Here is an 18,223-nt window from a genome sequence, read left to right as displayed (position 1 = left end):
AGGGCTGCCTTCAGATGTCTTCTAAAAATCTGGTAGCTGTTTTTCTCTTTGACATCTGGTGGGAGGGCATTCCACAGGGTGGGTGCCACTACCGAGAAGACCCTCTGCCTGGTTCCCTGTAACTTGGCTTCTCACAGCAAGGAAACCGCCAGAAGGCCCTCGGCACTGGACCTCAGTGTCTTGGCAGAATGATGGGGGTGGAGACACTCCATCAAGTATACTGGACCAAGGCCGTTTAGGGCTTTAAAGGTCAGCACCAACACTTCGAATTGTGCTCGGAAATGTGCTGGGAGCCAATGTAGGTCTTTCAAGACCGGTGTTATGTGGTCTCGGTGGCCACTCCCAGTCACCAGTCTAGCTGCCACATTCTGGATTAGTTGTAGTTTCTGGGTCACCTACAAAGGTAGTCCCACATAGAGCGCATTGCAGTAATTCAAGCGAGAGATAACTAGAGCATGCCCCACTCTGGCGAGACAGTCCGCGGGCAGGTAGGGTCTCAGCCTGCGTACCAGATGGAGCTGATAAACAGCTGCCCTGGACACAGAATTGACCTGCGCCTCCGTGGACAGCTGTGAGTCCAAAATGACTCCCAGGCTGCACACCTGGTCCTTCAGGGGCACATTTACCCCATTCAGGACCAGGGAGTCCTCCACACCTGCCCGCTTCCTGTCCCCCCAAAACAGTACTTCTGTCTTGTCAGGATTCAACTTCAATCTGTTAGCCGCCATCCATCCTCCAACCGCCTCCAGACACTCACAAAGGACCTTCACCACCTTCACTGGTTCCGATTTGAAAGAGAGGTAGAACTGGGTATCATCCGCATATTGATGAACACCCAGCCCAAACCCCCTGGTGATCTCTCCCAGCGGCTGCATATAGATGTTGAAAATTATGGAAGTCCCACAACAGTGTTGTGTCGAGCTGTTGAAATGTCACTAAGCAATGACAGTTGTGGTCTTTTGGAAGAAAAGTCTTATGCAAGCACTATGCGTGACCATATATATATCACACACACTAGCTGGCCCTGCCACGTGTTGCTGTGGGTTACCAGTTCCGTTCCCTGCAAACCTGAGCTATCCCGTCCCTGTCCTGCCCCCAGCCACAACGCAGGCGAGTCCCTACCTCCGTTCCCTGCAAACCTGAGCTATCTCGTCCCCGTCCTGCCCCCAGTAACAACGCAGGTGAGTCCCTTCCTCCGTTCCCTGTAAACCTGAGCTATCCTGTCTGCACTCTGTCCTGCCCTTGGAGATGCAGCTTCTGGGTTCTATTTCCCAGTATGCCCAGCAGTGTCTGCTGTCTTGAGTTTTGAGGTCCACAAAACGGGTGTGGGGTGTGCTGGGGTGTCATCTGTGTATGCAAATGGTATGTGGACATTTGCTTATTCGCATGTGACGTTGTGTCCAAATTTGAATGCAATCAGTCAAGCGGTTTTGGTGTGAGGTGGATACTAACCCACATGCCCAGTTTACATTTTTATATATATAGATGGTTACAGCATGTCTAATTCCTGGAAAGGTCTACTGTATCTGTACTAACTATGTACACATATATCTTACAATGTGCACATATATCTAAATGTTTCCTCCTTAACAGATCAACGTTATAACTGGACAACGAATAAGATCTATGTGAGCTTGCAGATTCCTTGGTATAAGAACTCTTCTGAAACTTGTTATCCTGGAGTTTGCTCTGTTCACCAGAATGAAGAACAACATGAAGCTAAACTCAGCATGATTTTTTCTTTCTCTAGTTTTTTTGTTTGTTTTAATATCAAAAATAAGGAATTTCCTACACAGAGAAAACTTAAAGGTAGGCTAAAGTGTTCAAACCCTTTACAGACTGTTGCATATGAAATTTCTGCACACATGCAAAATTTGCTTCTCAATTATGCAAAATTTGCTTCTCATGTTACAAAACTGAAGCAGACCTAAGCCATTTTATTGCACACATTCTTCCACATACGTGCCACTATGAACAAAACTACTTCAGCGACCCCTGCTGGGAGAAAGTTGAACACCCTAGGGTTTTTGTTTTTTCTTAAATCTCACTGAAATTCATTTAATGCAAGCATTCAGGTTCAATTTATAAGCTGATCAAATAACAGCATTAGGAAGGGAATCTGCATTTTAAAATAAAACAGAAACTTAAGATGTATATTGAGTGACAGCATTTCAAGTCCAACATACAGTACCAATATGCTTGGCCCCACTGACCTTCAGGATGCTATCTATGCACAGAACATTTAAATTAAAACTGATGATGGAGCCGCAGTGAATTTAGTGTTAGTCTTTCATCTTAAGCTAAACTGGGCTTTAATTCCCGCCCCCCCCCCCGCCCCCTGCACAATGGTTTGAAAGCTAAAAGTGTTTATGAAATCCATCCATCTATTTAAAGGGTTAAGCTAAGAAAAAGAGTTAAACACTCCTCCCCTGGCCCCACTTCCCCAAGCAGGCCCCATGTTGTGGCTGCTAATTAGTTAAAAGAATCATCCAGGGGAGTTCCAAATAATGCATCTCATGTGTCTTTATTATCTACGTCCACAGTATGTTATTCTATAGTAATCCAATTACAGAAGGGTGTGTTTCAACAGAGGTGGATTATCTGAGGCAATAGTCCTAGCTGCTTGGTGTTTAATTAGAATAATAAAAATCACCAGGCAACTGAAGTGAAGAAGCAGGTAAAAAGACTGAGAATTGTAAAAATCCAGGAATGAAAAGGTATTTGCCTTAGCAGCACAAATCACTCACAGCAATGAATGAGACCACAGTGCATTATTTCCTTAATGAGAGGATAGTAGCTTGTTCTCTGTAAGTGTACTTTGCATAGGTTGACCTGAGCAGACCAGTTGTGGACATTTAACTTTAATCCAGGTGTCCTGAACCTCGACTCCTGAAGAACAGCAAGAGCTCAAACACACCATTTGTATGCATGAATCAAGCTGTGCTCACACTGCTGATGGAATAATCAATCCCCAAAAGAAAACACTCTCTTGGAAGGAAGCTTTGAGGACACAAGAGGGTGGAAAATTTGCTAACGTCTGCTACATCCTAGCTCTCCCATGGCTTGAGCGGAAAACCCCAAGTGTCCTACAGAAAGGTCACAATCTCCAGGCTTTATTTGCTATTACATACACTTAGTCTGCGCACATAGGACACTTTCTTATTGAATCAGTGGAGACAGAGTACTTATTTTGTCTACATAATCTATGCACAATCTGGCTCTATTGCATCTTTGTTCCTGAAAAGCACTTATTGAGCAACTTGTTTTATCGTAAAATAGAAGCTCATTGGAGATTCCTTCTGCATTACCATCTGCATGTCCACCTGAAAGCAGGTGTAGGCAGGCCTAGGAATGGGGAAGGGAGAGGGATATATCCACACCTGCCCAATAATGTTGTGGGTGGGTGCATACCAAGATCACAACCACCACTTCCTTCTTCATTCACCTGGAGCGTGTGCCAGGGAGGAAAACGCTTGGATAACCTAATCAAATGGTTTTCAAATGTATATCAAGTAGCAACACCCACCTTTGTGGACAGCAGGATTTAGAATCAGTCTAGATTGACAGCAGCATGTTGAGGATAAGAATGAATGATTCCAGGTTGAGAAAAAAGAAAAATACATTTTTTCTGCTGCATGCAGGTTAGTGTGTACACAACCGGAGACATCCAGCATCTTAAAGTCCTCGTCAAGCCTGGTCGATGAGCTAGATGTGATTTTAAAAAAACTGGCACTGTGGATGAAAAAATGAAAAGGGGTGTGTGGTGCTTAGCAAGGTTTGTTTCTACATATAGCAGACTTTAGCTTTGGGGAGGCCCAGAGTGTTGCTTCACCTTATACATACGGTAGGACCAAGAGACATGGATGGGAGCTGCTGAAGTGACCTGCAACACCTGTACCATATCTGTTCTGCTCACCAAGTTCTGATGATGCGAACAGAAGCTGCTAAGAACCAGTAGCAGATTTTTTTAAAAAAATATGGAACCCTTCACGAATTTGCGTGTCATCCTTGCGCAGGGGCTATACTCACTTCTCTGTATCGTTCCAATTTTAGTATATGTCCTGCCGAAGCGAGTACAGTAGCAGGACTTTTAAGCTACATTGAATGGATCTTCCCTGCTCAACCACTCCATTTAACAGTCTCTTCAGAAACAGTTTGTTGCTTTGTAGTTGCAACAAGGCAGCCTACTCATTTTAATGGGTTGTTGTTGTTTTCCCCCCCCCCTCATTTTCTGCCATGATTATTATTTCTAAAGAGCTTCAAAGGAGTTTTCTGCCTTTTTTTATTCTTCTTCTGCTTGTAGCTCTGTTTCCGGATGCTCTTAAATGTTAGGAAACAAATGTGTGCCATAAATCACATTTTAAGGGAAGCTTACCAACTAATCTTAGGTGTTGGGTAATAAGAGTTGGGGTCCCTTCAGGCCAGTTTTTGAAAGTAAATAATAATTAAACAAAATCTCAGACAGGTTGTGGAGTATGGCAGGATTTTAAAAGTCAATAGCTTGTCTTGCCTCCTCATTTTTCTTACAAAACAATAGTTTATCATCATGAAAGAGGCAGGGTGCTCAGGTTGAAGACATGCAAAATTAGGGTTGGCAGACCCCCAGGCCTGAAGTTGCCAAGTTTGCCTGACTGGCCCCAGGTGCCAGGGGGAGGGTTTGAATTTCCAGGTGGGTGAGAGCCCCTATTTAAAAAAAATTAACAAGCTGATCGTGTGAGCAGCTTTCAAATTTCAACCTGGTGGGAGCTAACTGCAAACTATTGCATAGACTCTAGTCTAGGCAGAAGTGGGGGGGGCATTATTATTTTTAATGCAAAAAAGCACACAAATAAATCACTGCTGTGGTACACCCACAGTTGTGAGTCCCAAGATTATGATTATGTACCCCCTACAGCCCTACCTGTTGCCATTGGCTGCAGCCTACGTGTGACATCACGAATGTACATGGCAGCTGAGTGGACCCACAAAGGTGGGTCTTTTCCTCTTCTCCAACAGAACACATTGTGCAACAGCTGTGACATTCAGCATTGCCTTGTTTTCTTCCACTTGTAGGAGGAGAATTGGCAGATGGACGGATGTGATCATCTGGTTGTGAGATGCTATGGAGTGATAATAAGGCAAGGTCACTTGCTGAGCAGGACTGCAGCTTCAAGACAGCCAATACCCACAGCTGGAAAATGGCTGATGTCTAGTGATGGACTTAATGGAAGCTGGCAGGTGTTGGTGGGTGGAAACTGATAAAGATCATATTCAGAAGCCAGTGGCTAGAGCTGGCTGGTGTTCATGGGTGTAAGCTGCTTGAATTTCACCTTTGGAAGCTAGTCAACAGAAGCTGGTGGATATTTTTGAGTTGAAGCCAGGGCATGAATGTGAACTGGTGGAGAATGAAAGATGAATGAACATTATTCATTGGTGTTTTTCATGGATGAATGGCACCTATAAAAATGGGAGGTTTCAGTTGTGGTCAGGACAAATGATGTGTGTATGTGTATGAATGGTGGATATTCATGAACAGATGAAACCCATGGAAGATGGCAGGCTGAAGTCAGCAGATATTTTTAATGAAAAACAAACCCATAAACCAGGCAACTAGCAGCCTTTAAGCCAAATCTGGTCTCATAGACAACCAAATGGTCCACTTCTCTTTCCTGACCTTTAAGTACAGGGAAAAGAGTCTTTAAGCCAAACAAAGCTTCTTTGCAGCTGGCTTCAACTGAGTGAAGAAATATTCTCCTTTACAGATGACAATATTCTGTTTGAGGGACATTCAAAGCACTGTCCTCTATTCGGAGAGCTGTCTGACCCAAGTTTGGCTATCAACAGTTTGCCGGTCAGTTTTCTCCACTATGCTAAAATGTAAATTATAGTAATTATTTGCACATTTGCCTTTCTCAACATTAGTTAGCATATTCAAATTTTATGCAAATTTCTTGCTTTTTTGTAATTAGTTTTCTCATTTTGGGCAATACGTAAGGGTCAACCCTCTGGGAGACTGCCACATGGGCTACTTATTTATTGCAGGGTGCATCTTCCACCTGGCTCAGAAATCTAGTTAATCTAGTTTAAGAATACAGTTGTGTTAACAAAGGGGATGGAAAAAAGACTTGGGTCCTTGTCTTCCTGGTTGGCCAAGTACCCTCTTCTAGTTTGGATGATACCATGACCTCCAGCAGAAAGAAATGTGACAATCTCATCCCGTTCCAACACAAACCAAGGCATTCTATGAAGCTGCCTGAAAGTAACTTATGTTGGTCAATCTAGTCTAGTTTTATCCACTCTGACTGGCAGCACTGAATGCAGCCAATCTTATCAACTCTGCAGAATCAGCTGAACATTTGCTGCTCTGATTAATGGACTCCTATGTCAATGGCTCTCAGCTACTCATAGGTCTTACACTTTCCTGGCTAAGCAAAAGGGACAGCTCAGCATATTATTAGATTTGCTGTTTTATTTAAAGATAGCTATGCCATGATGCATCGTTGCTCTGCTCTCTGTGCACAATAATTTGTATGGGGAATAAGATATGATAAATCCTTCCTTGGTGCAGGATACAGACTAGATGGCCTCGGGGCTCATTCTAGCTCTTCGATTACAATTCCACTAGCTCCCAAAGCTTATATAGCCTAAATTGAGCAATGTACTTTAAGAAGTATAAAGAAAATTTGATGCTTATGAAAAAGTACATAGGGCTAAGAATGAGAAACAAAGAGAAACAAAGAAATTCATCTTGCTAAAACCTTTTGTTGTCTTTTAGGGAGCAAACAAAATATACTCCACAAGTATTGGGAATTATTTTTTCTTGCCTGCTGAACCCAATATAGAATAAAACAAAAGAATAACTCCCTTAGGAGGCTGGCATTCTGCATTTGTAAAGGCAACTGCTTTCAAACAGATAATGAAGAAGGCTTGGCTTATGTGGTGAGTTCTTTATGAACTCATTTCCTTCCTGGAGTTCAGGAATTATTCTACTTTGGCCATTGCTGCAAGACTGGAAGAAGCTTCAGTGGGAAGACACCAGCATTTCTTTTCTTTCTTTTTTAAGAAATAAGGTAAGGTGTGCAATTCAACCATCTTTTAGTTTGCAGTTCTATGAGAAAACTTGGCATTACTTAAGTTTCTTATTAAATCACACAGGATATTCTGCTGCATAGCATTTGTTGCTACTTCTATTTGGCAGTTGGAAACTCTTCTTTCATTTTCCACTAGATTTCATTTCAAGTTCTCTCCTTGGATAGTTGGATAGATTCACACACACAAATTACTGTTGTTGTTTTTGTGAGCTATTAGTATTCCAAGAGAAAACCACTGCAGTGGCATCTTGGGCATAGCCAGGATTTTTGTTAGGGTGGGCAGAACTGACGTGATTGGTCACTTAGTTAAGTATTTCTATTGTTTTACTTGATCTAGGGTGGCAGGTGCCCCCTGCCCCCCCCCTGGCTATGCCCATGAGTGGAATGGAGTGTATGATTAGTTCACTGTTATGGCTCCATAGCTCAGCGAGGAGGCATGGCCCTCTGACTAGACTGGGGCCACAATGGGAGACCAAGGGTTAAAGCCTGCTAATGCCTGTGCCTGGGTCTTAATCTGGGCTGGGTCCCTGTGCTAGCTATTTTTGAAAGAAAATTCCTGTGCTTAAGGACATGATTAACATATTGCTGAGTTTGACCCTTACTGGGCTTTACTAAGCTTGTAACTCTTGTTCTCACCAATATAAAATTGAGCTCTGGAGTAAATGCGGTGATGCTGATCTGGTGAATTGCCCACTTTTAGAGATAAAAGCCAGTTATTTCCTTAAATATGTGGCTTTCAGCACATTTAAAGCATTTCATTTCAGGTGTGTGCTGTAAACTTGTTTTCTTCAACTTAAATCTCTGCCTAATATATGTAATAAAAAAACTTTTGGCTCAGGAAACATGACCTATATTTTTCACAATGATAAAGATGAACTTTAAAAGAGCCTTCTGTACCAGAGTAGATAACTTTCATTACACCTTCAGTATGTATGCCCTCCACCCCACCCCCAATTCATAAGCCATTTTAAAAGGCTGAAAATAATATTCTATCAGGCTGGGGAAAGCTGTCCTAAACATAATGGTCAAAAACTGATGTTTCTATTGGATCTTCCTCTTTTGCCCTGATCCAACTAATTGTGCTTAAAAATGTATTTATATGTGTGACTATTCTGTTGAAAGATGCTTAGAAACAATTTACATTATTGAGCTGGCAGGGTGATAATGTAAACTGAATTATATTCCCTAAATTCTGCTTGTTGTGAAGTAATTATGTCATTATTTCAACAGTACCATGCACTGTCTCTCTCTCTGTGTCTCTTACTCACACACATACTGTACAGTTCCATATTTACCCTGCCAAATTAGACTCATTGCATTTTGTGTGACATCTATAAGAAACAACCACTATATAGAAATACCCAACCCAGCTAAGAAGATAGAGCCATGCACATAAGCAGGCTTAAGCATGCATATATGTTAGTAGATCAGGAACCATAGATGTAATTCCAATGCATATCAGAATAAAAATTTCAATGGGTTGGCTGTCTTCATTCTGGCACAACTAGTCAAACACTTCTCTTTTTTTAGCACAACAAGATGGATCAGGGTGTTCAGGTCATGTAAAGTGCTATTTGTTAATAAAAAGACAGTATGGGCACCATAGCTGCCAAGTTCTCCCTTTTTTTAAAGGAAATTCCATTATGCTGAATAAGCTTCCTCGCAAGAAAAGGGAAAACTTGGCAGTTATGATGGGCACAAGAGAAATGGCATAGAACTCCAGGCTGGTTTTGCATATTCTTGTGAATCAGTTGATAATTCAGCACTTCATTGGAAAGCTGTGCATTTAAAGTACCATCAATCAGGTGCTATGGAATTTCTATCTATACTCAATCTGTGATGCATCCATCCATACTTGAAAATCACTATGGTGAGCATGTATGTGTGAGTCGTCCCTCAGAGACAGAACAGAGAAAGATGAGGAGGAAAATAGGGTAATTTGGAGAGAAGTAGATAGATACAACCACTTTAACCTACATCTCCATCTAATGCATGGTATAACTAAAATCCTCATCACATGTCAATATGATACAGACAGAGATACCCTGCAGTGAGTCTTTCTTCATAGTTTGGCATGTTCAGGAAACTAGTTCAATAAGTCATTATATGCATATCATAGGAAGTGCTGAAGTTTCAACCCTATATAAAAACAGCTTCTTCTAAATACGAAGTATCTTTTTTAAAGTAATTTTTTGGGCAAATGGCCACAAATGAGAACACTGAAGCTTCTGACTGCTCAGCAACCGATCCGAATAAAATGAGAAATCTGAACAGTGTAAAGAAATCATCCTAGCACTTCTGAACATATGGAAAGGCATGAATCAGTGGCTGGTACACCAGACACTGATCATCTTCTATCCTCTGTTACCTTGATATTTCAATGGAAAATCAAGTTCCTGAACCAAAACCACTGACCAGATGAGTTGCTATTCAAATATTCTTCCCCCCCCCAATTTAGCCATGTACTCTGGGCAGCACCGTTTTCTAAAATAATGGGTTAAGCAAGAGGGAGTCAATGTAGTGCCCTCCAGATGTTGATGGACTACAACTCCCATCAGCCCCAGGCAGCATAATCAATGTTCAGGGATGATGGGAACTGTAGTCCATGAAGATCTGGAATACTTGGTGTAACCCTGAACATTATACAACAGCAGCATGAGTCTCTTCTACGTCTCTTGTTGCCACTCTTCCATATCATTTGAGGGTGCTGAATGCCATATATTGTATAGGAGCAATTTGTGCAGCATATTTCAAAGAAATTCTAGAATATCTATTGGTAGAATCCAGTGGGCAAAATTGTTTTGCTGTAAAAGACAGAGCAACAAATTGCATTATGCATATTCTTGTCCCACAGCTGAAATTATGAACAAAGTAAAGATCTCCTCCAACGCTGGGATACTGGTCATGCTACTGTTATTAAGCACAGCTCAACCCCAGCCCTGCCCTCCCTGTTTGTGTGAGCAGCAGGAAGACCTAAGGGGTTGGATTTTAAACTGCAGTTCTATGGGGCTGAAGGAATTGCCTCCCCTGTCATCAGAATTATGCCACTCTTGCCATACCATCAACATTCTTCATCTGCAAAACAACAGTTTGACCACGGTTCCTCCTGGTGCACTGGACAACTTAATTTACCTGAAAGAAGTTGATTTCTCCAACAACCCTTGGCACTGTGACTGCTCTATTTTATATTTCAAGCAGTGGCTGGAAGACTTCAGTAACGCTTCTCTTGCCAACCTTCAATGTGCATCTCCGGCTTCTGTAAAATTGAGAGCCTTGAGTCAGCTGACTGGGAATGAACTGGAAGGATGTAGGAAGCCTCAACCCATCAAATGCCTTGATTTCTTTTGGAGAGACTTTGCTCTTATTTTTGTGGCAATCATTGTCTTAATTTTAGCAACGTGCATTCTACGACACTCAAAAGAATTAACTTCCCAAGCCGCCAGGAAGCTACATCCTTCTGAAGTCCCACTGCTGCAGATTCATGACCCGGAAAAACAGAAATCAAAATGAGCTGCTGCGGTGACTAATAGCTCTTCAGTAAGATTACCAAAGTCATCTGTTTAAAAGGTTGTGTTTGTTCAGGCTCCAGGCGCATACAGAGCCATGACTAAATGTCCCTTAGGCTAAAGAAATAGCACCAGTTATATTCTGTTTGTTCTTGCTGATTACATAAGAACTTGTACAATGTACATAGTTACTTTATGTTTTCCCAAATGGCAATACCCACACCCTACCCTTGATGTTTCTGTGAGCCATTGGGGTGAAACCAAGGATAACCAAATTCTGTTGGCTGTGTAAATAGTTACGTAGTAATTATTACTACAAGTGCTAATACCATAGCATGGGGTAATGGAAATGTGCTCTCGTGCACCATGGCTTCTTCTGCTGTGGCACTCAACCGTATAAACATTCCCAAAGATAATTAATAATATCACTGCTATACAAACAGGGCTATGTATATGAAAAAAAATAGAGTTTAAGTTAATCTTAAACTAAATTGGGTACCAGGCCAAAGAATTTAGAACCTTAAACTCACACTCTTGCCTAAAAAGGAACTGGATTAGAGAGCTCAGTTTGCATCTCTTTTATGTTGGATCATTTATTAATGTGCTATAGCAAACTGGCGTGCTCTGGTCCATGGGGTCACGAAGAGTCGGTCATGACTAAACAACTAACCAACAACAATAGCAAACTATTTTAGAGCCCAACCAAAAGCCTGCTGTGATATCAAATGATTATTTGGGATGGAATTTATGGTGTGTATTAATGTATCATATACCCCATGAATATATTGTGAATAGAGAGCACCAGTTCTAAAAGTATTTGTCTTTTAAACACGTCTGTCTTCAGGAAGTGGATGGCTGAATTTCATGGCTTTGTCACTGAAACTTTAGTACTCTTTACTGATGAGTCTTCATCCATTGCATACTGTTCCTAACCACTAAGCCCAATAGTGACTTTGCTTGCAATAATGTTAGTTATGAATTTATAGTTGTAATGGTCTGTACACCCCCTGCTTCAAGACACCATGCTGGCTTTATTAGGATGCACCAGGATGCCTTTTGTTATTTAAGAGGACATAAATCCTCAAAAACGAGCAAGGTGTTTGTTGGTTTAAATAAAGCATGCTGATAGCTCACGCTCAGCAAGTTCTGTGGCATGTTTCCACAGCTATTCTGTCTCTTTCCAGTTTCATTACTTACACACACACACACACACAGAGAGAGAGAGAGAGAGAGAGAGAGAGAGATTGCTGTGTTCTCACTTAATGCCAGATATATTTCAGAGCAAGGATGGGGAACCTTCCAGATGTTGCTGGATTACAACTCCCATCACCCCTGACCATTGACCATGCTGGCTGGGGTTGGCTGGGACTGGAGTCCTAACAACATCTGGAGGGCCACAGGTTCCCCTCCTCTGGTTTGAGGATGCTATGGCAGTGACCCGTATTATTTCTCAACAGCTCTCATGAGGATGGCAAATACCTGAATTTAAGAAAAGGGTATTGGGTGAATAAGTGAGTGGCTGCTCCATGAGTAGGAATTCTGTCCACCATTTCTGAAGTAGGAACTCTCTCTTGTAAACAGCAGGGGTGCTTCCAGATTGAGTCCTTTAATACTACCCAGTCATTGCTCTTCCATGGTAAGCTACATGTGGAATTGAAAATGGCTATGGCCACCAAAATGTGGAAAGTCAATGTATGTGCATCATGCAAGGTTCTGTCCATGCTAGTAGGCATCATATAGGGAGGGTCAATGTGCCTGAGCACACCATGTTGCAGAAAATGTATATTTTAAATTTTGCACTAAAATACTTTTTTTCTTAAGTGCCATTGTGTTTTAAAGTGCTATAATTTTTTAAAGGCAGGCAGAACAGAAAGCCAAATATCTAAAAGTGAAAAAGTCAAAATGTCACCACTGCTGATAGTTGGGTGATCATCAGATTTTTTTTCTAGCAGTTGTCAGCTGAAATCCAATTCAGGGGGGGGGGGGAGGCAGAGGCAGGGACCCAAAAGTCTGGATACCTTGATCTCTGTTTACAGTGTGGATGGAATACTGAAGCTACATCTGTGCCAATTTCTGTAATAATTAGGGACTCTCTAAGAATCTTTAAACAATCGACAGCACAGTCATACACATGTCAACTGAGAAGTAAGTCCTACTAATCTCCTGCATTTGTTGCCAAATAATTGAGTATAGAATTGTATCCTTTGGAGCCTAGCTGCATTTGGATAAACACACAGTTCCTAAAATATATATAATTGGTTGGCATCCATCTGTCTTGTGAGACAATGGAGGAGTGTGCCTTTGGGGGTGAAGTCAAACTATTGGAAGGCTACAGCACCTGCTGTGGCTGTAGAAGCCAATACAGGTGTTTTGTTGGAGTGGGGGGCAGATGAAGGTTTTGCTGCTACAGGTGCACCATGGCATTTCTTCTCTCTGTGCTCCTCCCAGCAGTCATTCCTCCTCTGGTCACTGCTGTGGGTACACAACCTGTCTGTCTGTCTCCAGGCACTGTGGTCATCTGCAAGGGATTCCCACATGGCCAGGTTAAATTTGCCAGCCTTCATATCATGTTTGCAGACACCCTTGTAATGCAGAGTTGGTCTGCCAAGGGGCCTGGGGCCTGAAGCTAGTTCCCCACAGAGCACGTCCTTGGGGATCCTGCCGTCTTCCATGGCTGTGATGACACTTCAGATTTCAGAGAGCTCATGTCAACTTAAAATGAAAATGGACTAGCCCAGGAACGAATGAGAAGTCTTCTGTGTTTGGAAGCTGTCCAGAAATGAATATGGTGCATAATGGTGAATGTGACAGTATTTCTTTGGAAACAAGTCTTCTTATGAAAGTCTTAGCAGAAGTCATTGTGGAGCAGCAGTCTTTCCAATAAGCAGAATTCTCCTTATCAGGTGGGAACCCCTGTGCCTTTATCTGGGGGGATATTTCCAGAGCAGGAGCTAACTGGCTCAGAAAGAGGATGGAGGGAGCGTCACCAGCTTATCTTGCCCAGCCACTTCTTTCAGCAGCACTGGGCCACTTCCCATGCAGCCAATCAACTCCAGCTGCACAGTGCATGCTGTTGATTACAGTCTTTGCTGCCACAACCTGCAGAAAGGCAAGAAATTACTATGTCATGGATCTAAAATGGAACATACAGAAAAAGGCTCCTCCAAGGGATTTCGAAAAGCCCCTCAAGTAGTCTTCTGACCAACTCTACCTTCTCGTAGGCACTGAAGAGTATGCAGTGAATCCTGCTGCAAAATCAACATAAATACTAAAAAAAAAACCAAAAAAAAAAAGAATGCAGAGCTGTGAACTGATTGATCTCCTCATGTGTTTTGGACTTGAGGTAAGTGTCAGTATCTCTATGCGTCTTTTCTTTCTGCAGAGCCGCTCTTATGCTCTCTGTGCTGTCCATGACATGGTGTCCAAATGAACCTTATGGTATATCCACACATAGCAGAAATAATGAGAGAAAAGCACACAAAAAATTTTTTTAAGGGACCTGCATGCCCATGGTAGCAAAGAAAAAGTCTGAATGTTTTAAGTGTTTTTACCTTTCTTAATCCTTTTTTTTTTAACGTGGTGTTGGCAAAGTTTTTCACTGTATACTGTTAGGCATGGGTAGGCAAACTAAGGCCTGGGGGCCGGATCCGGCCCAATCGCCTTGTAAATCTGGCCCGCAGACAATCAGCGTGTTTTTACATGAGTAGAATGTGTGCTTTTATTTAAAATGCATCTCTGGGTTATTTGTGGGACATAGGAATTCGTTCACACACACCCCCAAAAAAATATAGTTCGGCCCACCAAAAGGTCTGAGGGACAGTGGACCGGCCCCCTGCTGAAAAAGTTTGCTGACCCCTGCTGTTAGGCATCTCAGTATTTTAAAAGGTTTTGCATTTGGTTGTTAACTAACAAACTTAATGGCCCTGAGTAATATAGTAGGATAACCTGAAATTATTATTCAAATCAAGTATTGTTTCTCTAGCAACCCATTGATTTTGGTAACTGACAGTTTAAACGCTACTGTGTAAAGTACTTTGGATTCACTTGGATAAAAGTACCTAGGTTTTTTTCAGTGAAAATAAACAAACTGATCTCCTTTATAAAACGAACCAACCACAATTAACATGTTTGGAGCATGCATAAATCATAACACAGGGGGTAATTTAACATTAATGGCTTTAATTTGCTTTAACATTTTCATTCACGATATGGTACATAATTAGATCTTATGAAAGGTTTCTTCTATGCATTTCATGCATCACAAGGTTTTCTTGCTCATTTGCTACAGATAAGCTTTAGCTCTCTTTGGAGAACACAGCAGGAACTGCTGCTGCATCAAAAAATGAAAGCACACAAGAAATTAAGGGATGTTCTCAAAAGTGGGGTGGGTGGTGCTCAAAGTTTGTTAGCAGGGTGCTGAGCTCCTCTCTGATACCCTCCTTCCCCAGACTAGGAACAATCTGTGACTGTTTCTTCATCTTGTTCTGTTTACCATCTATTAACCTGGGTAGGGAAAACCATGCTAGGACCACCACTTGGCCTTAGGAGAATGCTTCTCAAAATTTCTGTTTGTTGCCTGCCTCCATATCCAGCACTCCCCATCAGTTCCATGAATAAGAATGTGGGTCTATATGTGCAGCCCACTACCATGAAGAGATGTAGACAGGATAGTTTTCCAACATTGCCATTGCAAGAACAACAGAACAGGGCAGCTTTGCTTTTGTCTTAAAACCACATGCAGAAAAATACAATTGGGAACAAAGCTGCAATTTATCCTAAGGTAGGCTGTACTGGTCTCTCCTGGCTAAATCTTCATGCCTCCCATGTGTCCCTCCTCCAACCCCATAGGACACCCTTCCATAATTTGAAACATTAGCCTACAGGGCATTATTGTATGTGAGGCTTTGTTGTATTTAGATCAGTCCAACATGTCCTGCAAACATGGTATTGGTTTTTCTGTTTATACCCAAGGAAACTCAGCTGTCTTTTGAATTAAACAAAGTTTACTGGACAAAGGTTAAAAACTCTTTCTTCTAAGATGTTAATCTCTCTGGGCCAAACACTGCAGTGAAGCTTGCAACCATCAACAAATCTGTAAACAGGCACATCTATTTAGTGCATGGAGAAGAGGGGTGCTGGTTTGAACTGCCACCTTGACTCATTTCCTGCACTCACTGTTCTTCAAAATGTGTAGGATGGTGATGCTTACATATGAAATGTGTGATATATAAAATTATTATGACTTGTCTACAGAAAGCGTCAGATTCGCCACCTCTGAACAGCAAGCTCCACCAACTCCCTGAAATCTGCTTTCTTCAGACAAGATTATTGAGTCTAATCCCACATTTGGAGAAGGACTCTTCTTGTCCCTTCAGAGGTTAGTATTTAGTTATAAAAGAGATACCCCATAAGGAACAGGAAGCGGAGATGTAGTTCAGAGTAAGGAGTGTTTTTTCCCTTCCCCTTCTCTCTCCCCCACTCTGGCAGTGGTCTCCTTGGATATGCCCACCAGAGATAATTCCAAAATGTTCCATAGAGGAAAACATTAAATCAAAAGTTAAACTGATCCTCAATCTGATGTTTCAGCAATGGCCTGGTAAAACAAACAATACATTATTCCCTCCAAAGTAATATTCCCTTTCCCCATGGATGCCCACATGCTATAGACTTCCTACATGGGAGATGAAACTGCAATGGAAATGTGCAAAACCTATGTGTAGACTACAGTGGTGCCTCGGTTTAAGTACATAATTGGTTCTGGAAGTCTGTACTTAACCTGAAGCATACTTAACCTGAAGCGAACTTTCCCATTGAAAGTAATGGAAAGTGGATTAATCCGTTTCAGACGGGTCCGCGGAGTACTTAAACTGAAAGTACTCAAACTGAAGCATACTTAAACTGAGGTATGACTGTATAATGAGTGGCAAGAGCACACCTGAGAGTATACAATGGCTTGCACCCATGTCACTTTGTGATGCATACAGAAGACAAATCTATATGCAAGTTTCATGCTGTTTTGACAGGAAAGTGTAGGAAATCTATATCAGCCACTACTGGAGCCTCCCTTTATAGGAGAAGGGAACAATAGATTCAGCTGCAAAAGTACAGAATGGGGAGGGGAGAGGCATTATCTCTTGTTAAATTAAAATCTTTGAAAAAATACTATACATTAGTACACATTCATGAATGTGCTGTGACTTATTTCTTTGCACTGATGCCATGATTTCAACTTTCAGAATGGTCACAAGTCAAGGAATAGGATTACTGATACTTCTGTTCCTTGAAGCCACTTCTGCAAATTCCTGTCCGCACCCTTGTACATGCTCTCCACCTGACCACAACCCACTAAAAGTAGACTGTGGCTTCAGAGAGCTGGCAACTCTTCCACTTCTACCAAGTTCAACCCAAGAACTGTACCTCCAGAACAACAATCTGGAAACAATACCTGCAGGAGCGTTTGATAATCTTCAGGCACTGCGTATCATCAATTTATCTAGCAATCCGTGGCATTGCGATTGTGGAATTATGTACTTGAAGAACTGGTTAGAAGACCAAACGGGAAACACGTTGATTAGTGACATTAGATGCTTCACTCCACCTTCACTTCACAAAAAAGCAATATCTGAACTAAGAAGGAGTGAGCTTCCTTCTTGTTCCACACCCCGAAGATTCTGTTCCGATTTCTTGTTTAGTGACACATTCCTCTTCCTCTTCATTTTTGTGCTCTTTCTCTTCCTGTGGGTTTTGATTACAAAAAGGCCTAAATTTAAAGTAGAGATTTGCAACAACAGCATGGAGACCCCAAACACATTACCTTCAACTTCTTATCAGCTGAAAAGAAGAACAGCAAGAGTCTAGAGTAATTTATCACTGCCAGTGATTACTGCGTGTTAGATTGCCAAGTGAGAAGAAAGGTCAAGCAAATGATTTCTGTTTATCGTTAAAACTGAAAAGAATTGTTATTATTGGCTTTTCATTTTAAGGGGTGGGAATTCAATTCATCAAGAATGTGCTCACTGCATGAATACCATCATACACAACTTTAAAAGACTTTAGTGTCCTTATTTTAATCATTATGTTTCTGATTTATGATGCCTTCATGCTGCTGGTGAAAGCATATCCTGCAATTAGAGGTGCAACTTGGCTCTGAGATCTGAACCGTTATTACAGTTTTAGGCTAATGGGTCAGTGATAGGGCTTGCAGCTCTGGCTGAGCTGAGTTGTTTCCTGGTTGTGATCATCACCATATTGATAACCCATCAGCCCAAGCCTAGAGGCTGACGTGGTAACATTTTGTACAAGCCAATGGGGAAATATAGCTTTCATGCTCTGGTAACCCTGTTTATGTGACTGCTTGCATGTCAGAGAATTATCAATGTAAGTTCACAATGTAAAATAAAAAAATTCCTTCAGTAGCACCTTAAAGACCAACTAAGTTTTTATTTTGGTATGAGCTTTCGTGTGCATGCACACTTCTTCAGATCTGTATCTTCAGATCTGTATCTGAAGAAGTGTGCATGCACACGAAAGCTCATACCAAAATAAAAACTTGGTTGGTCTTTAAGGTGCTACTGAAGGAATTTTTTTATTTTACTTCGACCCAGACCAACACGGCTACCTACCTGTTCACAATGTGTTGTACATGGA

At 41.7% G+C, this 18,223-nt stretch overlaps 2 protein-coding genes and 1 non-coding gene across 3 annotated transcripts; 2 read left to right on the top strand and 1 right to left on the bottom strand.

Moving 5' to 3' along the window:
• Positions 1 to 3,971: 3,971 nt before the first annotated feature.
• Positions 3,972 to 4,077, bottom strand: LOC118081623 (U6 spliceosomal RNA). Its single transcript, XR_004692094.3, has one exon. It is a non-coding gene; the product is annotated as a U6 spliceosomal RNA (small nuclear RNA).
• A 2,899-nt stretch (positions 4,078 to 6,976) lies between these two features.
• Positions 6,977 to 11,744, top strand: LOC118081574 (platelet glycoprotein IX-like). The gene is made up of 2 exons (XM_035108069.3): positions 6,977 to 7,049; positions 9,925 to 11,744. Exon 2 carries the CDS (start codon positions 9,933 to 9,935, stop codon positions 10,578 to 10,580), a length of 648 nt encoding a protein of 215 aa, XP_034963960.3. The 5' UTR covers positions 6,977 to 7,049; positions 9,925 to 9,932; the 3' UTR covers positions 10,581 to 11,744.
• A 1,892-nt stretch (positions 11,745 to 13,636) lies between these two features.
• Positions 13,637 to 17,912, top strand: LOC118081573 (platelet glycoprotein IX-like). Its single transcript, XM_035108067.3, has 3 exons — positions 13,637 to 13,919; positions 15,830 to 15,953; positions 16,813 to 17,912. The coding sequence occupies exon 3, from the start codon at positions 16,814 to 16,816 to the stop codon at positions 17,432 to 17,434; it is 621 nt and encodes a 206-aa protein (XP_034963958.1). The 5' UTR covers positions 13,637 to 13,919; positions 15,830 to 15,953; position 16,813; the 3' UTR covers positions 17,435 to 17,912.
• The last annotated feature ends 311 nt before the right edge of the window (positions 17,913 to 18,223 follow it).

This window comes from Zootoca vivipara, chromosome 2 (genome assembly GCF_965207765.1).
Source record: "Zootoca vivipara chromosome 2, rZooViv2.hap1.1, whole genome shotgun sequence".
NCBI lineage: Eukaryota > Metazoa > Chordata > Lepidosauria > Squamata > Lacertidae > Zootoca > Zootoca vivipara.
Note: the sequence above shows the minus strand (reverse complement) of the source record. Positions and strands in the feature narration are given on the sequence as shown.